We start from the raw sequence: 24,503 nt of genomic DNA, 5'->3' as shown, positions 1-24,503 counted from the left end.
AATGGAAATGGTAGTTAAATACTAATTTTTATTTAGAATTATTTAACCTGCATTAGAGTTTTTTTGTATTATCTATGTTTATAGTAATAAAATAACTTTTTCATACTTATCTATCTATACTATATTATAATAAACAAAACATTAAAAGTTTGGTAGTTAATCGGTCGGTCGGTACTTGCTTAAATTATATTATTATCCTTAATTATTTTTATTATCATTCTAACTAATCTCAAAGTCTTATTTATTATACTTTATTTAATTTGCTATTTTGATTTTGAAACCGATATTACAAACATTATACCAGCTAATCATCCTATAATCCCATTACAAATCTATATTAAATCCCGAGAATATTATTATAAATGTTAACACTAAAAAGTGATGTGTCAAATTTTGATTGGTCTTTCAATAATAAATATTGATGGACCCTGATGAAAGTTAGTACTTAATGGGTGTTCATGGACACACACTAGACAAATCCTAAATGTTAAACCTCCTAGGATATAGTTTCAATTGAGTTTTACTAATTTAAATGGCTTTGTTAAATCACATACATGCCAAACGTGCATTAATCATTTTTTTTTTATCGTAGGTAACCCGTAGCCGCTACCCTTCGGGTGCGCACTGGGTAAACCCTACGGGTTCACGTAATAGCCTGCAAACCACGTGAACCAAGGTAAACCGCATTTAAGCGACAGGCTCTGACTCAGGAGGCATAATCATAAATTCTCCTCCCATGGGATTCGAACCTGTGACCAAGAGATTAGTTTTCCTCTTTTAACCAACTAAGTTAAATATGTTCTTTAGTGTCATTAGTAACAAATTTTAAATATAATTTTATTAAAGTTTAAGATCCCATAAAGAAAATATAAGATAAATTGTTATCTATCTATCTATCTACACTTCTACACAATTATATTAAATATGAAATAATAAAAGTTTTGTTAGTAATCGGTATACTGACATATAATTATAGTAATATTACAAATAGACAATATCTATTTATCTATCTATCTATATTATCTATTATTGTTATATAAAAAATGAAATATTGAAAATTTTAGTACCTAATAACCGTTATATCTTATTTTTACTTAATCCTAATAAAGTATTTATACTACTTTATTAAATATATACATACACATACGTCTGCACAACAACATAATATCAAATCAAATCTCCTAATCATAAGTAGAATAGCCAAATATAAACCTTGGCAGGACTTTAATAAAACTGATATTGGATCCGTTGTTGGTGTAACGGATCTACGGTCTAAAATAAAATTAACATATGTTATGAATTTGGCTTGGATTTGAGTTTAAATAAAATTAATATTAATATACTATTATATTAAAAACGAAATAATAAAAGTTTGATTGATAGTCGGTCTGGTCACTATAATTATAGTAATATTTAAAATAAAATATACTTAAATAGATTAATATTCATAATAAAATTATGAGAACAAAAATAGAATTATTATATGTCTAATAATCTTGATTTAAATAAAAAAAACTATATTATTCATACGGGTGGGGTTAAATCTATACTATCTATATTAAAAACGAAACCATGAAATTTTGGTTGGTAGTCGGTCGGGTCACCGTAATCATAATAATATTTAAAGTAAAACATTTTCATAAATAGTTAAATATTCACGATAAAATTATAACATGTCTAATGATTTTGGTTTTTCAAAAATAATATATAATATTCACCCGGGCCAGGATCAGCGAAATTATACTATTGAACCAATTTTAAATAAAAAAATAAAAATGAGCTACATATAATTAGTTGGATTTGAAGAATCAGGCTAAAATAAAATAATAAATATTATTGATCCCGTTAAAAATATTATATTATTGAACCGAACTATAATAAAATAAAAATTTGAAAGAAAATTCGTGGGGTCGATATAATGTCATCAAATTAAAACAAAATAATACATATTATCCATTCGGCATAAAATAAAATAATAATGACCCGGGCTAAAATAAAATTAAACAAAATAGTAAGTATAATTAGTTGTATTTGGTTGATTTAACGGGGCTGAAGCTAACATAAATTTTATGTCATTGACACGTAGAATTTTACCGTTGATTCGTGTTTAAACATATTAAACTAACATAAATCTGAAAATAGTTAGCTGAATTTGATCGGTTAATAAACTAATGACAATTCGTATAATAATGATCTCAGCTATAATTTACCTTTTAATTAAATATAATAATCTTTCGTAAACATGCTTATAAATATCAATAAAAATATAAATTTCAACCATTACATTATTTTTTAAAACTGCAGTATCATTAACTTATACACCTATGTGTATATTAATAAGTATTATCAAATCATATTATTAAAAATTTCAAATAAATAAGTTTCATAATTTAAAATTTTTACTTCAAATTAAATTCAAAAAAATCATGTAATGTTAAAAATAATCCGTGTATCGCATGAGTTTTAAGGCTAGTATTCCATAATATATATTATACAAAATATTCGGTCAAGATCAATTTAACAGCAAAAATTCAAACATGATAGAATATGTCTTATAAAAACAATAATATATAATAATATTTGTCTAATGTATATATCACATGCCTCACGCTATTATCTCATTATTAAAATAATATTATATTTGATTTATTTATAATTATAGGAGGGAAAAAATATAAGAAGAGATGCATGTATAAGGAAATTAATTTTTTATTAAAAGAAATAAAATAGGGCATTCATAAAAATGTCATAAAAATAAGAAATATGATAAATGATCTAGTATTTTAAAGTAATACTAAAATATTGTCGGATCATCTATTTATTAAAGATAACTTAAATTTAGTTTAAGATAATATTTTAGATTTAGTTTAAGATAATATTTTAGAGCAATTAACTTTTAGGGAACTGATTTGTAAGATAATTTTAAAATTAATATTGGTGCATTATGAAAAAATCAAATACAAGTAATGAACGTTGATGCACCTTAGGAATCAGTCCCAGAGGCATTCTCTATTTTTTATAATTTTTATTTGGTCACTTTTATATATTTTTTAAATGATTAAGAAACATAAAAATTATATCAATATCACATATCAAATGTCCCACTTACTAGATTTTTCCCTAAATATATTCACATTGTTGTTGATATTTTAATTCTCAATATTATTTATGTTTCAATTGGCATAAAATTGCTTATAACACATCAACTAAATATTTTCAACTAAATTGAAACAATAAATATTCAAAAGAACCATAACTAATCATGACAATGCTTTTTTTTTAATTTTTGATAAAAGAATAATATATTCATTAATAAATTATATCCGGTTACAATATTCAGTGAAGGAGCTTTTTAGTTGAAGTTTATAATCTAAGCAAGATGTGCAGCAGTTGGCCACAACGTTTAATAAAATCTTAATGTATCAAACTCAACATCATCGAGAGTGGCGTTGATTAACTAAATACTCTTAACCACAACTAGTTAAAGCATCCAAGAAACTCCTCATCACATTCCAAAGCGCTCATGATATCTGGATTTAGGCAAATGCCTGTATCAATACTTCCTTCGCCTTCACGCCCTTGATATAATGTGACTTCTCCATCAAACTTGTTGCCATATCCACTAAGAATCGCCACAGGTTTTCCCAATCCAAATTCGTTCCCATACATGTTGAAACGCGGTGAGCTCGATATTACAATGGTACCAGGATCAACTAATTGTTTCAGTTGGTAAGTAACTGGAGTTTGCAGCCATGTTGCAACGGATTTACGCACAGATTTATCATCGTGTTCGATGATAGTTTTATTTATTTGTAAAGCAGCCCATTCGAAGTCGTTTGCAAGTAGCTTGCTTGCAGTAGTAAATGTTCTTAATATCTGAATGCAGTTTCCGAAGTAATGTTTTGACACGGGTGGGTCTAATCTTGATCTGTTATTCGCAGGCATGCAACAACTAGAGATTTGATCTTGTGTTAGGCCACGAACACGTGTCACGCAACGCCAAATTACAGCTGACAAGGCTTGTAGAGATGATATCCTGGTAGCTTTGTCTTTGAAATGAGCATTTGCCTTTGCTTTGATTCTTGCTAAAGCTGCAATTGAGAAATGGAAGATTCTTTCTTTGAGAATTGGGGTTTCATATCTGCTGATAAACTGATCATCACGCGTAAAAGGGAGACTAATAACTGGACCACAACCATCCGGAAACCAGCGTTCGAGAATTGGTGCTGTCATTGGTGACCCTTGGAAAACTTGAGATAGAGTGTTGAAAAAATTCCAATAAGATGTGCCATCAGCCACAGAGTGGTTGACTGAACAACCAACGAAAATGCCATCAAATAGCTCAGTCACCTGAACAGTTAACAAGGACATGTTGAGGCCATCATAATCGACAGCCTTATGATGGTCAAAAAACGACTGAACAATTATGGGAACATAAGGCGGTGAAAGAATATCTGAAATTGTTGTATCAACCGAAGAGTGGACAAATCTAGCACCAGGACTGTTAACGCAATCTATAGAAATAGTAAAAGAATTTGGGTGGTGTTGTTTTCTGGCGAAACGGCCTGCTAACGGATAAAAATGAGCAAGAGTAACGGAAAGAGCATCTTTAAGCTTGTGCAGAAAAAGTTGAATGAAGCTATGTTGACCACCGGGCTTTTGAAATACAAGGCCTTTCTGGATGTAATGAAAAGAGAGCATGGCTAAGTCCCATGTTGTCAAATGAATGACTTGCTGTGGAAGGTGAGATGGTTTGACATAACATTCTGATATGTGTTGGACTGTAATCTCAGAGTTCATATTGTCAAGGCAACTGCTCCAAACAAAAAGATGGACAGGTAAAAAAAACACCTAAATTCAATTGAGATTCTCTTCTACAGTGAAAGGATGATACAGAAAGACAAGTCAAAAAAGGGATATGTTGTGGATAATTAAGGAACACATAAATAAAATAAAAGATAAAAGAGGATGAGATGATAGGGAAAAATGTGAAACACTAATACGTATGCATGTGGAAGATTTCAAGAGAGCCACCGAATCAGCTGCACACTTCTGTTCTGAGCACACCAGCTCTTGCCTGATAGTAATAAGGGTCATATACATACATATATTCATTAAATTAAATTTATTCATATATATATGCTAAGATTCTTTTTCTTTTAACCAAACCCACGCACCTCTTGCAACTGCACACCCCCTGGCCCCTACATTTAGATAAGGACCTACTGTCTTTGATGAAATATAATTCATGTTAGTTTCTATTTCTTGTTATTATTCGAAATTTTCTTATATTCATCTTCTTTAACCTTTCATCTTGTCCTTTTAATGTTCAAACTCATTTTTTCTTATTATCATGTATATTATATTCTATAGTACATTAAAAATAGAAAACAAAATCACGAGAATCTATGTAAAAGCAAATATAAATTTTAACAATGAAATTAGTTATAAAGTAAATAAATTGGACAGAAAACATTAAGACTGGTACAAACTGCCAAATCATTCTCCGCTTATACCGGGACTATCTAAAATTGTATTTTTCATGTGAAATAAAACAGATGTGCCAATAGAGTTTCATGCAAGTTATCTAGATAATAAAAACCCGATGTTTTAATAATGATATGATAAATACATGACATTTTTTAATTTGTGGGTGTATAATTACATATTAATACATGCGGGGTATATTTAGAAAAGTTTCTATCAAAGGCAGTTTTTGTGGAAAAATATTTGGGAACCTAGCATTTCTTTAATAAAAAACACGAGCTTCCTCATTTTAAATATCAATTAAACCGAACTGCTACTCAGGCCCTATATTGCTAAATTCCTTGATCAAAGATGAAAAATAAAAATTGATATACAGATAAACCTCCCTCTTTAACGTAGTTTATTATTTTACCGGGAGTAAAAATACACCGTATACATTATATTGAAACTGGAGAAAAATATTATTTTAGCGAAACTATTATTACTTTATCGATTATTATCTCCCGGACATTCTTAATTGATCAGCGATCATCCAATTAATTCTTGAGTTTTTTTGAAAATTTAAAAAGTAGCAGCGTGCAAGTGCATATCTAAACGTTCACTGTCTGGAGCAGAGTATGCAAGTTGTGAAAATAAGAACATTGTAATTGACCAAATCTGCATAACTGGTTACCAGGCCGGAGAGAATTTTTTAACCCACAAACAAGATGGCACAACAAAGAACATGGCAATCGATTTAACATTGTTATCTCACACTAATTCAAGGATATATAGCCTCTAGTAAGAATTCTAAAGACCCGGTAGGAATGGAATTAGATTATAGTAGTAGTGTTGTTTCAATTTTTTTCGAATGACAGGGCATGACACGTTTTCATTTGTTAGCTCATATGTATGCATGTGGTTTCTCAAATTATTCTTTTTTTGCCATGTGGTTTCTCATATAATTAATAGTAAGTTAACGATAAAAAGCATGACATATTTTAGCAAAAAAAAACATGACATTTACATGTAAGCATTTTGAAAAAAGATTGGTAAAGTTTTTGGAATCTTTAGCACCGTCCCTCAATTTCGAAATACTACTTACTGATAAAATCGGAGATTCGTAAGCCAGGTTATACAGGCAATAAACAGTGAAATGCATAACTGTATCTACATCATACCTTCATCTGCCAAATAGATATTTATACTATTCATGCTACATCTTAGCTAAAAAAATTTCATAATATTCAAAGAGTCATCCTCGCATGGAAGTGAAATATAGCAGGTAGACATAATTTGGTTCGTTGCCACAAACCTCAGAGGTTGATAGTATAAAAAGACTGCAATTTGCTTCATTTTTTATGATACCCTTTTAGACTAAAAATAACATTTCTTTAATCCCAAACCAACATATCTCCTTGATCAACCCAGGAAGTAGTAACATATCTAGTAAGTAGTAACACAAAAACTTAATATAATCAGTAATAGAATAGCTCCTTGATCAACCCAGGAAGTTATTTTAAAATCATTACCAACAAAGGAACAATTATTGATTATTCCTGGTTCTAAACTATACATTTACACCAAGATATTCCAAAGAAGTACAAGTGCCTGTAGTTCTACAGTGTCCTCTAACATGATTGGGCTACAACCAATGCACCAACTCGCAGTAAATAAATCATCATCCATCTACAATGCAAATGCAGAATAATTACAGGAATCAGTAATCGATAGACAGCCACTAAAATGTTCTATACTTCAAAGAACCAAAAAAGAACGACCACATATCTTCAACCCAAACTTGGCAAGTCACCATACACTAGATGAAGGTACTGACCGGGTCAAGAAAATCGCAAATTAAAGATTAGCGTTGAATACCTTTTTAATGTAGTGCCCGTGTAAGTGTGTGTACATGTGTATCAATACTATAGTACACAATAGCACAACATAGGTCTCCTAAATGAAGATGATGAATTTAATTTGTTAACCAGTTTCCTTTTGAAAAACAATTTCCATCAAAAAATACAAAGAGAAGTCAAATGCTAGCATGTGACAGATATGCTGGCCATGATTGTCCGTTCAAGTAAAATGAATCTCAAGGGCCTAGTATGTCAAAATATATATACACACAATTAATCATTAATATTCACCAAAATTGTAATGCAGGCATTTTTTACTCCGTTATTAAATGATTGGGACTAGGACTAGGACTAGGATAGTCAGCGCACGTCTGTAATGTGTTCACTGAAATGTATGCTTACTTTAAATATTTTCATAAGAAGTTTTATCTTGGCGGAATCAAAAACCGCATGCAATAACGGAAACATCAAACATGTAGTCAGAATTAGACTCTCAAAGTCACTCTTATTATCTTCTTAGATCGTGGAAGAAGTTAATAGATTATCAAACTTTAATATAATAATTAGATCTTTTAGATTATCCAAGTCATAATTCTATTGTCCGAAAAGTGAAGGCAACCGGAAAAATAAAATCTCAAGTCCCTGGAACACAATCAATTCTATTCATCAAGGCATTATTCTTTTAAGAGGGTGCATGCAAGTACATACAACTTTTCCCGAACCCTTCGTCCTCCATCATACATCATCGTTGCAATCTGATTGAATACAACGTATCAGTATGATCCTTACACCAGGAAATTAGATATAAATTACTAGAAGAAGAATGAAAATCTAGTATGTCATAGATGACCTACTTTAATGCCTTGATATACTTCAGTTCAGAATAAACTGGGAAATTGTTAGTGAATTAATATAAAAATTAATATTACTGACAGCTCTAAAAATTACATACAGAGGAACTACACTTTGTCTTGTGTGGAGAAAGTTACTTCTTCCCTTTGGTTTGTATGCAAGAGATCTTGTATATTTCCCCAGATTTAACTTGGAACAGTATATAGGTTGTGTCTAGGCAAAATTCAAGTTTAGTTCGAGTAAAGTAATAGTTTCAGTAAGTTAAAGAGTACATTGGACACCGCAAATACTGCACCATTTGAAATCTATTAAAATTTTACTACATCTGCTGATGTTTGCACTATAAAATTAAGACAAAAGCCATTCAGAGAAAATGTATAATCCCTACGCACAAACAAGAATTGTTAAAAGTTACACCATTGATAACAACAAACATGTCCATCTAATGTTAATTTTTAAATAGACACTCTCTCACCAAATCTACTAATGAAGAAACTTCGGATAAAAAGAAAAAGGAATAGCGATAATACCAATAAGATGAAAAGGGAAGGGATTTTAGGGAGATGCAACTTGCGAGACATCAATGTCTCGACCGATAAAACAACTTATTAAGGTAGAGGAGATCATCAGAACAAATATATCAAATGGAGAAAAAAATAAACACAGGCTTGTTCAATATAGGTTATTAATGAATATGCGACCTATAGAAGCTTACTAAATATTAGAGGGGAAAAAACCATGGAAATAATAATAGTATATATATATATATAGGATTGCCATATTGGTGTTTGCAACATTGGACAATGAAGAGATGTCATATTACGGAAGTTGGAATTGACCTTAATTGTTGTCTACCAGAGGTGCTATCCTGCCCAAGCTATAAATCTGATAAATGTCAAAGAACACAAGGATCATGAGTTACTATGTGCTCATTAAACAGGTTGTTAACAGCACAAACTCAAAAGCTTTTACTTTGGTTTATAACCTTAAAAATAATAGGAGATAGTATTAGAAATAAGTATACCCCTATATAAATCAGAAGAAATATTTATTCCCTATTCTTCTTTGAGATGATACATTCTAAGCTTCACAATTACTTCTGAAATGAACATAACTACTCCACTATAGAAGTAGACATTTTAATACTAAATTATAACATCAATTTGTTAATCCGATGCTAATAAAACCACCAAATACTAACAAAACAAAATTGCAGGCAGCTAGAAATGTAAAACGAAACAATATTCATACTCAATACACAACATCTCATCCGAAAACACAATAAATTTTCTAAACTGAAAACATGAAATTAAAGTAGAAACACTATGAATGAGTAAAAAATACCTTCGAGAGTCCAGGCAAAGGTGCGAGGAGAGACGGAAAGCATGGAAGTGAGCAATGCAGAAGCAGTAGCAGTATGAAATGGAAGCATGGATTCCAAAGCAAAGCTCATCTCAACTGGTGACCTATACATAATTGCACAAAAGCATGGAGTCTAAATAATCTTATTTATATTTTGCAAAAGCAAAACAACGCATAGAATAATGATGATGTATTGATAGATTTTAAAAGAAAACATATGAAACCTTAAAATGCGAGGAGGAGCACAAGGGGGGGGTTTAAGGGAGGGTAAGCGAAAGGGAGAAGGAGCAGATTTGGGTTTAAGGCCGGACGCCAATCTCGAGGCAGAGCAACGGCTAATTGATCGGACGGCTAATCTTGCTGCTATGGCGGCGGCTGCCATGCCTCTTTTGATTTAGAAGCCTACACAGGGTTTCGGGCTTGTTGAGGTTTCACAAATGAGAGTAATGTGGCTCTTTTTTAGGGTTTTATTCGGATTTTCGACTTTTTATTTCTTTTTTAAACCCCCCTTTATTATCCATTTCCTATGCATTCTTAACATTTTATTTTTATTTTACTTTATATAAAACTCATTTATCATATTCTTTCTATTAATTAATTATTAATATTTCATTTTATCGATGTTAATTTTTGAATTAAATTTTGTTTCAATTTACCATAATTTGATTCTTTAAATATATTTCATAACTTTTAATAATTTTTATTAATTATCTTAAAAGTATAAGTGTCCAGTAATTTGTTGTATAAATATTAAAAACTAATAGAATTAAATAAAAATATTAAAATTTTGGTATGTACGATTCTTATTTAAATTCTTAAAAACCTGTTCTTTAATTATTATAATTCTAATTGTTAATAAATTTAACTACTTTCATTGTTCTAATCTCTTCTATATATAATTAAAGAACATGTTGATAATATACCCCTATTTTTAATATTTATGTAAAAGGTGTGGTTTGTGTGAATCGAACCTGAGATATTTTATTCACTTGTACAACCTCATATCACTAAAACATATTATCACATGTATTTTTTATCATATACATAATATGTAAGTATGCTAAATGAATATTTTATTTAACTTTAAGGATAATTATTTGAATTTCGCAAAAAAGGGATAGTTACGTGAATATTTGTATAGTTAATTTTAAAAAATTGAATTTCAGATATAAAGTTAGCCATAATACATAAATAAATTTATTTTTATTTTACTTAAATAAAACTAATTTATCATATTCTTTCTGTTAATTAAATAATATTTCTTTTCATCGATGTTAATTTTTGAATTAAATTTTGTTTCAATACCATAATTTGATTCTTTAAATATATTTCTTAACTTTTAATAATTTTTATTAATTATCTTAAAAGTATAAATGTCTAGTAATTTGTTGTATAAATATTAAAAAACTAATAGAATTAAATAAAAATATTAAAAATTTGATCAATATGATTCTTATTTAAATTCTTATATACCTTTACTTAATTATTCTAATTCTAACTGTTAATAAATTTAACTACTTTCATTGTTCTAATTATATATAAGACATAAGAAGTATCTCATGTGTTTCCCCGGTTGAAAATTCAAATTCCAACAAATATATTTATGAATATTAATTACAATAATAAAATTAGCATAACTCATGCGAAGATTCGGAGAAAAAAAAAAGGATGATCGAAACACCTAACTTAAACTTAAATTATACCAACCTAATGTAAAATTAGCGAAATAATCTACCTATCTATACTATACTATTAAATAATAAATAAAATAATGAAAATTTTGCTTTAATGATTTCTGGTTATTTATAATAATGTTATTATATTATTTTTACCAAAAACTAATCAACTATATTTTTAACTTATATATATATATATACACACACACACTATTATATAACTTGTGTGATACACGATCGTTTTTATTATTATATATTATATATTATAATTTTAATAATATGTTACTTGTCTTATATTACTTTTATAATAATTTATTAAAATTATATCTAACGGTTCTCAACAATTTGATCTGACGGCTCACCAAGGATCAACAACCAAAATGTTAATGTTTCGTCTTTAATATAATAGTGTGTATATATATATATATATATATAAACAATCAATTTAGGTTAATTTGAAAAAGGAGGGTTGAATACAAATTAAAATTATCAAGTTGATTCGTACTTGGGGGATGAAATATATGAGTATTTTCGACTATAGGAGTATTTTTAATGGACGAGTTCCAATCCCAATTCTGAGATTCTGTTACTCTACTCTCCCCCTGAATTGAAGAATTGGGGTAAAAAGGCTCTTTTTCAAAAAAAGTGACATCATGGAATGGAAAAAACGCTTTGTGAGAGGACAATAACAGTTGTAACCCTTTTTATTAGGAGAGTAACCAAGAAATATACATCTCAAGGCTCTTAGATCGAATTTCCTCGATTTTGAGAATTGATGTGAACAAACACAGTACAACCAAATATTTTGAGAGGCAGTTTATTTAGAATGTGTGATGTGAGAAATAGTTCATGAAGTGACTCCCTCAGTGTTTTATAATTCAAAGTCCTAAAAGGCATTCTATTGATCAGGTAAGTGGCTGTGAGGATTACATCCCTCCAAAAATATTTAGGAACATTGGGGGTGAAAAGTAAAGAGCGTGCAAGCTCAAGAAGATGAAGATTTTTCCTCTCCGCCACCCCATTTTATTAGGGTGTATCAACGTGGGAACTTTGGTGTACAATGCCATGAGTTTGTATATATTCTCCGAGGGTAGAGTTGAAAAAGTCACGTGCATTATCAGTCCCAAGCACTTGCTTTAAACTGGTTTTGGATCATGACATAAAAAGATTTGAAAATGTGACTGGCTTCAGATTTTTGTTTCATTAAAAAACCCAATGCCATGAGTTTGTATATATTCTCCGAGGGTAGAGTTGAAAAAGTCACGTGCATTATCAGTCCCAAGCACTTGCTTTGAACTGGTTTTGGATCATGACATAAAAAGATTTAAAAATGTGACTGGCTTCAGATTTTTGTTTCATTAAAAAACCCAACTAAGACGAGTGTGATCATCTACAAAGAGTATGAACCGGTGAGCCCCACTAACAATTATAGTTCGCGATGGCCCCAAAATATCACTATGGATTAATGAGAAAGGTTCAGAAGATTTATGTGGTTTAGGAGTATAAGTACTACGAGTGTGCTTGGACAATTGACATATATCACAATTAAACAATTTTGAACTTTTATTGATAAATAAATGTGGACAGAGTCGTTCGAGGTACATAAATTAGTTTGGGTGACCAAGACGATAATGCCACATCATAACATCACTACCTTTATTTGACAAACTTGATGACAATAAACTACTTGGAGAATGATAAAAAAAATGAGAAAACTCTTTATTAGGAAACACTTGGGAGATTTGAGGTGTAAGAATATAGAGACCAACATGAAGTTCAGCATTGCTAATCGTCCTCCCCAATTCCAAATCCTGAAATTTACAACAGTTGGCAGAAAATTTAGTCATACAATTCAATGCATTTGTAAGTTTGCTTATAGACAATAAATTGCAGTCTAAATTTGGAACAAACAACACAAATTGTAAGGATATATTCTCTGATAAAGACAAAGTGCCAACTCCTGCTACTTTTGAGCGTGATCCATCAGTTATTCGAACAAAAATAGGACTGTTGCATGGACTATATGATTTACAAAAAGAGTGTAATTTCCAGTCATGTGATCCGAGGCACCAGAATCAACTATCCACATATTTGAGTTAGATTTTGCTGCACTAAGTGCCAAAGAAGTACCTCTATTTGCTACACCCAACGTCCCAACTCTAAGGATGACTGAACACCAACTCCAGTAATCAATTTCTAAAGAGTTTCAAGTTGTTCTTTTGTGAAAGGTCCTGAATTTGTGACAGTTTCGGTAATGGTTGCATTCACACGATTTTCCCATTCATTTGGCCCACGATTAGGCTTCCAATCAGTAGGTGTACCATGTAGTTTCCAGCACGTCTCCTTAGCGTGTCCCGATTTGTGACAATGATCACACCAAGGTCTCCCTTTGCGAGGCTTGTTACCGCTGATTTGTTGAGGAGGGCCACGAGCAGCGTGAGCTAGTGCATAGGCTTCATTTTGAGTTGGCAGCAAATTTTGACTAGCAAGTGCAGAACTTTCTGAAAGAGGAATTTGATCGAGTTGACCCAAAATGACCTTTCTCGACTTTCTTCCATGTGAACCTCAGAGAACGCTTCTCTTAAACTAGTTAGTGGTTTGGTTGCAAGAATCCGACCATGAACTTCGTCAAGAGACTTATCAAGTCCCATAAGAAACTTAAAAACCCATTTGTTCTCCACAATCTTCTTGTATGTTGTACCATCATCAGAACATTTCCAATCATGGGATTCAAATAGATCGATTTGTTGCCAATTTCGAGTGAGATTAGAAAAATAAACATTAATAGATGAAGTACCTTGTTTGAGGTCTTGAAGGATACTCTCTATGTGAAATAACTCAGAAGTATTCTCACCGCTAGAGAAAGTATCATGAGCCGTTTCCTAGATTTCTTGGGCTGCGAAATACAGGAGAAAGTTTTCACCAATTTCAGTAGACATGAAGTTGATCAACCATGGCATGACCATGTTTTTTCAGAATGACACACCTTGAAGGTAAGATCTGATTTGTTAGGAGGCTTAGCAACCCCCGTGAGATAGTCATCAAGACTCTTGTCACTAACGAACATCATAACATGCTTAGACCATTGAAGATAATTATGACCAATTAGTTTGTGGTTGGTCACCAGAAGAATAGTGTTGTCTGCCATGGCGAATTGACAATAGGACTGTGGCCAGAAGGAAGGTCAACGGTTGATGATGAGGATATTTTTTTATCAGACAAGATTGATGTATACGTAAAAAGATTAAAAGACACAAGCTACTGGAAATGAATTATAGCTGTTGAATTAATGTCATACTTCTGGCTCTGATACCATGAAGGTTTACCATGAAGGTTTGGAGAAAGCTTATCTTTCATTTCAGTAGGATCAGAATATATATAGAGAGAATGTGATCAATTTAGATCCTGAAAATCAGTGATATGTCTGTCTAAATTACACTAAATCATGGAACTGATTCACCTAACAACCATTCTTAATTTACAGCTACACACATAATATCTATGCAATATACAACTAACTTCCTTAAATTAGAATTCCATAAACATATATGTTAGGAGCAATTGATGATATCAAGCAGAAACTATCAGAAGTTCACATAAGAACTTATATATCAACGGATGATGATGATGTCAGCGGATGATGATATCAATGGATGATGATACCAACATATGATGATATCAACGTATGATGATGTCAACGTATGATGATGTCAACGGATGATGTAATCAGTATTTGTCACATCAGTTGATCTTCGATAACGAAAAGGAAACAAGAACTCAAGGCAGTGAATGACTTTATCTTAGAAGTATTGTATAGGTTTCCTTGTTGTTGATAGAATAGGATTCCATATACATTGTGTAGTTGTGCTCTATATAAAGCACATATTAGGTTCATGCTATAAGCATTGCGACATTGTTATATCTTTCGCATAACCTAGCAACTCTCAAGGATAATTGTTCATCCTTTTGAGAGAGTACGTTTGTAATCATTTTTTATCTGTTAATATAAAAAATTTTGGTTCTGTTAAAGCTTTTATCAAATTGATTGTGTTAACTGTATTAACCCCCCCCTCTACAGTTGATTAAGGGCCTATCAATTGGTATCAGAGCTTGCTGTTAACGTACAAATAGTTTAAGATCTGAAAAATCAATCTACAATGAGAGACAAAGAAGAAGAAACACAGAATCCAAAACCACCACCCCAGCCACATCACAGATTGACAGCAACATGAGTAGGTATGAAGCAATCAAGGTACTTATCCTAAAGATACATGAATATCCAATCTGGAAAGTCAGGATGGGCATTTGTTTGGAAGCCACAAATCCTAAATATCTAAATAGGATCTATGATGGTCCTCATAAACCAAAGATGTAACACCCCCAAATACGGGGTCGGGGATCCGGGTTGTCACGAGTTCCATTTCCCTTAATAACACCCAATCTTAATAAATAATCAACTACTCTGTACTGTGACCCCACAATAAACACACACACCACAAGTTATAGTCTCAGAGATGAACACTCAAAATTCATATTCCTTGCCATTATTACAATTCATATTATACATAATTCTGGTTCATCAATAGTTGAAAACCTAGCCTATTGGTAGCTCCTACCTCAGCTACGGCGGTATCAACGCTTCCAGAAGACTGCGGAACGTTTTCTAACCGCTTGCGAATCGGGAGCTTGGTCCTGTTCAAAGTATTATAGGTTTCAAAAGGTCATCCCATAGATGAGACCACAAGTTAAGACTTGAATAGATTCAATCTTTGAAATATTATTGAATGAAATAAAGTTACGAGATACTTTATTTAGTCCCGATATATATATCCACATATATATATCTCTTAAACATTTCCTGGAACCTCTGTTATGTAAAGTATGAACAGAGTTTGTAACATCCAATGAATTTTAGAAAGGAAAAGAATTTTGGAAAGGAAAAGAATTTTGGCATAAACCCGATATCTTGCTGATCAGGCAAAGATACCAATAAGTAACCTTTTCTACTAGTAGATGGATGAATCCCCCACCAGTCATCACCCTGGCCACATAAGGACCTTTTGCTGGACCGCCACCCGGCCTCTTACGCGTTGATGGACTGCCACCCAGCCACTTACACTTTGATAGACCGTACCCCGGCCTGTCGCTTATGCCGACTCAATTAGAGGGACTTACTTCCCGAATGTTGGGCAACTAATCAAATTGTTTTCTCAAAACAGCAACCACGTTGCGAATGTAAAATACACCACAGAGCCGGATCCCCCAGGTTTTGAGCGAGTATTTAAATCCCCTTCGAAAGGAGGATCTTAAATATAAAAGAATGAGTTTTGGGATCCGCCCTAACTTTTAGAAATCATTTTGAAGACTCGAAAACATTTTTAAGAATGTTTGGAGTACTGTTGATTTATTAAAATAAATCAGTCCCGATATATTAGAAATATATGAATATTATTATTTAAATAATATTCTCATAAAGATAATCCTTATAAAAATAATCGAAGTAGAAGTTATAAAACTCATACTTGAAATGAATATTAAATAACCAAAGATATACTTATACAAAAGTACTATCTTTATTTGAATAATTGAAAATAAGTTTGATTATCGAAACATTATTCTTTAATAAAATAAAGAATATTATTAAATAATAAGCGGAGTCATAATACCTCGAATGAATATTATAAATAATATTCATTAAATAAAATAAACGGAGTCATACATCCTCAAATGAATATCCAATTAATAATCATTAAATAGAATAAACAGAGTCATAAGTCCTCGAATGAATATTCAAATAATATTCATTAAATAAAATAAAGTTATCGAATAAACCTTATTCGATCAATAATTTTGAAAACTATATCCCTATATATATAAATATATATATATAATATACTCGGGAACATAGACTCCCGGTTTAGAAATATGTTCACCTTTAGGTCCCCTATACTAAGGGTATACGCAACTACTGCTAATTTCTAGCATAGGTATTATGCAACTATAAGCATTGAAATCAACAGATAGATAACTAGATTACGAAACAGACATGCATATATACCATATCAGCATGCTCCAATATATCGCAAAATTTGCTAATAACAATAATGCACTTATCACAAGATAATGCATATACATATATTTACATCACAACAACAGTATAACGGGTAGAAAACTTGCCTGAGCGACTGGGGGTTATAAATGGCTTGGGACGAGTCTGGTAACCTATAAACAACATATAAGTTGGAATTAAACCAAAGTCACTTGTAAATCTATACTTTAACCAATTTAGACTCTAACGCTCGCTTTGCGCTTAATGATTCTCTTAAGTCGCTCGAGTACCCTCGGCTCCACCATTTTTAATAAATTAACCATTACGAGTTTTAAGGCGATTCTTTCGCGAGTATCTTACCAACTGCCTAACACACTTTACATAAATGTTTCATACTCCAATTATCCCTTTTAGGTCTTTAACATATGTTTCAAAGTAAGGCGAGGGGTAATGATTCGTTCGCGAAACGTCGTTACTTAAAACGGCCGTTTCTCCTAAACCGTACATCGGAATCAAAGGAACCACATATCAAAATGAAGCTCATAACATGAACTATCTAATGATGGAAATTGTCACAACCTAACAGGGAGTTCTCGAGTCCTAATGTTATGAACAAAAGCAGTCTAAAGTAAATCGGACATTACGACGGCTATGTTTACGCGATTTCCCAAATTTATACCATTCCAAATCAACCACCAATCAATCCCAATTCATTAATACAACCAAAATCCATCCATATCACACTACAACAGCCCCAACACCTCAAGTTCTCCAATTTATGTTATTCTTAACATGAATTTAAAACTATACTTAAGTCATTTACTAATCAACAAGATTCAACATTCAATTCACTACAACTCCAATCCAAACTCTAAACCTACAAGCATCAAGCTACTCTTTTACCATACCAATCAAAATCATCCTAATATACAAAGTAAAGCTAGGGTTTGGAGATGTTATACCTTCCTTGAAGTGATTGGAGTAGCTAGGAAGCCTTAAGAAGCCTTGAGATGTCTTAGGGATGCTCGGATCTTAAAGGAAAAACAAGACAAATCAAGTTAAAAATCTTGAAATCACTATTCATTATCTTCTTCATTGATTTCTTGGAGAAGATTCTGAATGATTTGGAGGCTTAAACTTATAGGATAGCTATATCTATGCATAAGGAGTACTAGATAATTATCTTACCAATTAAGGAAGCTTGGAACTTGAATTTTGAAATTCTTCTTCTTGAAATGGAGAGAAAAGCCGAGAGCAATGGTTGAAGAAATGAAATGATTTTGTGTTTGTGATTTGTTTAGCTTAGCTTGGTTGTTTTTGATTAGATTTTGGTTAATTACCTTATTAACCTTGAACTTTGTGTGGTTATCATTCATCCACACCTCCTTCCCCCTATGTCATGCTTATGTCACCTTGTGATGTCATCATCCCTTATTTGCCCTCTTCTTATTGGTTGGATGACCTCATCATCCCTAACCTCCTTGATTAACTTCCTAATTGTTTGCCTAATGACCGCTGATCTGTTATACGGTTCGCTTAACTTTCGTTCTCATTTCTCGTTTGAGGGATCATACCCGGGATCTTATTACTTGGGTGTCCTTAATCTTTCTCAATACATTAGATTCCTTTTATGATCCTCTCTTATAATCCTTTAATTTAAATCCTTTTTATCCTATTACCTTATACTCAATTCTTTCGATATCTGGTGGATTTCCGGGAAAAATCAAAGTGTTCAGATTTGGATTCTGACGATCTTTACATACACTTATATATCACATAGAGTACCAATAAATCTCAGAATATCCATAAAAGAACCCCTACATAGTGTGGCATGAAAAGTTTTTTTATTCAGCATAATCTGCAAAATCACTATTCATAAGGGTTTCAAAAATTTCCAAAAATTGGGGTTATTACAAAAGAAGGTAGTTGTTTCTTTTGCAGGAGAACCAAAGAAGATGATAGACAAAGACAGAAAGGACTATACTCCTGAAGATCTCTCATCTATCATGAAGGATGCTAAGGTCAGACACATCCTGCAGAGCAGTCTTGATAGTGTTATGTCCAATAGAGTCATTGGATGTAAGACAACAAAAGAGATATGAGATGCTTTAAAAGTAAAGTGTTAAGGTACAACCGCTATCAAGAAGAACATGAGGACAGTCCTTACTCAAGAATATGAGCACTTTGACTCAAGAGACAATGAGTCCTTAATTGAGATCTATGACAGATTTCAGAAGTTGCTGAATGACTTATTCCTTGTCGACAAAGAATATGATTTGGAGGATTCAAACTTGAAGTTCCTACTTGCTCTCCCTGAAAAGTGGGATTTTAAAGTCACATCAATAAGGGATAACTGTGAACTTGATGACACACCTCTAGATGAGATCTATGGAGTTCTGAAAACTCATGAACTAGAGATGGAGCAAAGAAGCAAGATGAAAGGATCTAAATCTAGACCAGTTGCACTCAAGGTTGAAGAGAAGCCAAAGGAGAAAGCTAGGAGGAAAAACTACTCCAAAGGGAAAGCCATGATTGTAAAGTCAGATACCGAATCATCAAATTCTGATGATGACTCAAATACTGATAATGAATCAGATACTGACAGTGATCATAACAACAATGAAGACATGGATCAAATGGCTGCCCTACTGGTTAAAATTTAAGAAGATGGTCTACAAGAACTTCAATAAAGGGAGAAGATTTTCCAGAAAAGGTTCCAGTTCCTCAAACTCTGATAAGAGGAACAACAGAAGAAATACTGATTGAAAGGAATCTAGATCTGGAAAACCTGACAAGTCAAAAGAGAGATGTTACAACTATGATGAAATTGGACACTTTGTAGCTGACTATAGAAAACCCAGAGCTGAGAAGAAACAAACCTTGATCTCAAAGAAGAGAAGCTGAGATGATTCATCAGATTCAGATGATGGATTTAATTATTCTCTCATGGAAAAAGCTGATGATAAGACTGATAATGCTGAATTAAAGGTACCTCAGACTATTCTTGCTTTTGATACCGATGATATATATGAATTAAGATTATTTCTTAAGATCCTGCATGTTAGTTATAGGGATCAAACCTTAGATAATAATGGAATCAAGAGTGAAAACTCTGTGTTAAATAAAAGGAATGATCACCTAGAAATTGAGTTACTTTCCATGCTAGAAATTCAAAAAGAAAGAGAAAATGCTGTTTATGTTAAAGAAAAATTGTTAGAAAAGCATGCTTATCTAGAGAAGGGGTTAGATAAAGAAAGAGAAGTCATTAAACTTTGGACTAACTCAGGAAAGACAACTCAGGAAATTTTAGAGAATGGTTGTTGGGGATCAGGATTAGGATATTCTGCTAGATCTAATTCTGATAAGAAAAGTAGAAAAAAAACTGAGAAAACTGAACCAATAAAAACTAATAGCAAGGTCAAACTGAACAAGGTTCAAATAAAGATCATTAAGTTTAATCCAAGTGCTAATACTGTTAAGTCAATCCATGCGGAAGGTACAACCTCAGCACCTAGAACAAACTTAATTACTGATAAGAGTGAACAGTTCAAACAAAATCAGTAAATATTGGTTCAATGACTCAGAAACAGCTTAAGCAAAATCTGAAGGATCTTCACATGAAAGACAAGAGGAAAAGGTCTAGGAAAATAGGAATGGAAAGGTACGTGTTATTAAGAATGAAAATTATGTAACTCCTCCTAATGCACCTAGAAAGACCTGTTCAAACTGTGGTAGCACTAATCATCTTGCTAATTCTTGCAAGAAGAATAAAAAGATAAATACTGTTCCTTCTAAATCAGAGTTTAGGAATAGAATAGTTAGATAGAAACCACAGAGTCCTTGTTTTCATCGTGGAAGTGTTTGGAACTCTATTTATACATGTACAGAGTATCATAGTTTGTATTATGATTATTATAAACTGAAACCCTCTTTAATTAAAGCAAAATCTATTTTTGTATGTATAAATACTGATAGTAAGGATGTTAACATAAACTATGATAAAAAGTCTTCTGCTGCATATGTTAACAAACTTAAAAAGGCCAAAGGATCCAAGCAAGTCTGGGTCCTTAAAAACACTAATTGGCTCAAATTACTGATTGCAGGGTGACATGAGGAATACTTTAGTCTTGGATAGTGGATGCTCAGGACATATGACTAGTTATAAATCCCTGCTATCAGAATTTGAGGAGATCGATGGCGCAAGCGTTTCTTATGGAGATGACAACTTAGGAAAAATCTTGGGATATGGCAAAATCAAAATTGGAAATGTTATCATTGAAAATGTAGCTCTAGTTGCAGGACTAAATCATAATATGATCAATGTGAGTCAAATATGTGATAGAGGTTACCATGTCAACTTTTATGAGGAGCATTGTGAAATTATTAGTAAGTCTAATGGCAAGATTGCATTGACTGGTGTAAGACATGGTAGTTTATATGAAGACAGGGTCTCCACAAGTATTGATGATTCAGAAATTTGTCTACTGGCTAGAGCATCTGTGAAAGACAGCTAGAACTGGCATAAAAGACTTTCTCACCTCAACTTCAAAAATATTAATGAACTTGTGAGAGGATTTCCCAACGAAGTGTTTACTTCTGATGACTTATGTGATTCATGCCAGAAATCCAAGCAAAGGAAAACATCTTTAAAGAGTAAAACTGAATTCTCAATTCTTGAACCATATCCTCTACTTCATATTGATCTCTTTGGTCCAGTGAATGTTATGTCAATTGCCAAAAAGAGGTATGCACTCGTAATTGTTGATGAATATACAAGATATAATGGGTGGATTTTCTGCACACCAAGGATGAATCTTCATCCATTCTTCTTGATCATATGAGGGAGCTGGAAAAAGGATCAATATACAAAGTGAAGTTCATCAAAAGGGATAATGGAACAGAATTTAAGAATAGCTCTATGGAAGAGTTCTGCAAACTCAAGGGGATAAAATAAGAGTTTTCTGCTACTAGAACTCCACAAAAAAATGGAGTTGTTGAAAGAAAGAATAAAACTCTTATAGAAGCTGCAAGAACCATGCTAGAAGAAGTAAGATTGTCTACCTACTTCTGGGCTGAGGCTGTGCAAACTGCTTGCTTTACACAAAATGCAACATTGATCAACAAGCATGGAAAAATACCATTTGAGATGGTGAAGGGAAAGAAGCCAAATTTGAAGTACTTTCATATTTTTGGTTGTAAGTGTTTTGTAAACAAAACTCATCCGGAGCAGCTGACCAAGTTTGATCTGAAAGCTGATGAAGAAATTTTTATGGGATATCCATTATCCATAAAAGCCTTCAGAGTTTACAATATGAGAACAAGAACAATCATGGAATTCGTACATGTATCTTTTGATGACAAGAAGATAAAAGGTCTAGAAGATGCAGATGACCATGACAAATTGAGATTTGAAAATGAAGTACCTTATGCTGAACTTTTAAATCCTGACTCTAACACAGTAAATCCTGATATCACTCAAAGCTCCGAGGTTCCACAGAACAGTGGAAATACTTCTAACACTGAAGCATATGTTGAGGGGGGCAACATGACTCAAATCCAGAGACTACCACAAGTGATTCAACTCAAGAAACATCAGTAGAAAGATCATCAGACTCATCTTCCTCAAACTCTAATGAGTCAAATACTGATAACAATGGGAACACCGATCATGGGGAGCATCAGGAAATAATAGTGGTATTAATCAAAGAAATAACAGAGAGTTCATGGATCAAGGGGGAGGTTCGTCTTCAAGGAGTCAACTTCCATCTGTAAGAAATTGGTTTAAGTCACACACACCTGACTTAATCATTGGACACCCTGACAGTGGTGTAAGAACAAAAAAATCCACTCAGAATGAATGTCTCTACCATTTTTTTCTATCTCAAACTGAATCTAAGGAGGTTGAAGAAGCTCTGCAAGATGCTGACTGGGTCACAACAATGCAAGGAGAGTTCAATGAATTTGAAAGGAACAAAGTCTGGACTCTTGTTCCAAGACCAAAAAATATATCTGTAGTGGCACAAAATGTGTGTTCAGAAACAAAACTGACAGTGAGGGAATTATTACAAGGAATAAAGCAAGATTGGTTGCAAAGGGTTACTCACAGTAAGAATGCATTGATTATGATGAGACATTTTCTCCAGTTGCAAGGCTTGAGGCAATAAGAATCTTTCTTGCCTATGCTGCTCACAAGAAGTTTAAGGTGTTCCAAATGGATGTCAAGAGTGCATTCTTAAATAGAGAACTCGAAGAGGAAGTTTATGTTAAACAGCCTCCAGGGTTCATTGATCCAAAGTATCCAGATCATGTCTACTTACTGGATAAAGCACTCTATGGACTGAAACAAGCTCCAAGGGCCTGGTATGAAACACTTGCTCTATTTCTGCTAGAGAGTGGTTTCACAAGAGGTATAATTGATAAAACTCTCATTTATAAATACCATGGTAAGGACTTGCTATTAGTACAGATATATGTTGATGATATCATTTTTGGATCTACTAATGATAAACTCTGTGAGAGATTTGCAAAGCTAATGCAGTTCATGTATCAAATAAGTATGATGGGAGAATTGAGTTACTTTCTGGTGTTACAAGTTAAACAGACTGATGAAGGAATCTTCATAAATCAATCCAAATACACTAGGAATTTACTCAAAAATTTTGGAATGCAAGACTTCTTAACCGCATCAACTCCTATGGCCACTGCAACCAAGTTATCTTTAAATACTGGTTTTTCAGTAGATATAACTAACTAGAGAGGTTTGATTGGCTCACTCCTATATCTGACTGCTAGTAGACCTGATATCATGTATGTTACCTGTCTCTGTGCAAGGTTCCAAGATGATCCTAGAGAACCTCATCTATTAGTTATGAAAAGAATTTTTAAGTATCTCAATGGCACCATGAATCTGGGGTTATGGTATCCTAGAGATTCAGATTTTAAGCTAATTGGATATTCAGATGCTGATTTTACAGGATGCAAAATAGACAGGAAAAGCACTTCTGGAAGCTGCCAACTCCTTGGTGGCAGATTGGTTTCTTGGTATAGCAAGAAACAAAAGTCAATTTCCATATCAACTGCAGAAGCTGAATATATTGCTGCAGGAAGCTATTATGCTCAGATTCTATGAATGAAGAATTAACTACTGAATTATGGGTTAGAATATTCTTCTATTCCTATATATTGTGATAATCAAAGTGCTATTACAATGACAGGAAATCCAGTGCAGCATTCAATGAA

At 32.5% G+C, this 24,503-nt stretch overlaps 1 protein-coding gene across 4 annotated transcripts; it reads right to left on the bottom strand.

The window, feature by feature from the left end:
• Positions 1 to 3,434: 3,434 nt before the first annotated feature.
• Positions 3,435 to 10,007, bottom strand: LOC141724367 (putative acetyltransferase At3g50280). Of its 4 annotated transcripts, XM_074526488.1 has the most exons (5): positions 9,764 to 10,007; positions 9,522 to 9,643; positions 9,017 to 9,062; positions 8,034 to 8,080; positions 3,435 to 7,155 (listed from the first exon to the last, which is right to left on the bottom strand). In XM_074526488.1, the coding sequence occupies exon 5, from the start codon at positions 4,798 to 4,800 to the stop codon at positions 3,478 to 3,480; it is 1,323 nt and encodes a 440-aa protein (XP_074382589.1). In that variant the 5' UTR covers positions 4,801 to 7,155; positions 8,034 to 8,080; positions 9,017 to 9,062; positions 9,522 to 9,643; positions 9,764 to 10,007; the 3' UTR covers positions 3,435 to 3,477. The 4 variants fall into 4 exon arrangements, with proteins under 4 accessions (XP_074382589.1, XP_074382588.1, XP_074382590.1 ...); XM_074526487.1 differs by lacking the exon at positions 8,034 to 8,080; XM_074526489.1 differs by lacking the exon at positions 9,017 to 9,062.
• Positions 10,008 to 24,503: the final 14,496 nt, after the last annotated feature.

Source organism: Apium graveolens, chromosome 5 (genome assembly GCF_009905375.1).
Source record: "Apium graveolens cultivar Ventura chromosome 5, ASM990537v1, whole genome shotgun sequence".
In the NCBI taxonomy this organism is placed as follows: domain Eukaryota; kingdom Viridiplantae; phylum Streptophyta; class Magnoliopsida; order Apiales; family Apiaceae; genus Apium; species Apium graveolens.
Note: the sequence above shows the minus strand (reverse complement) of the source record. Positions and strands in the feature narration are given on the sequence as shown.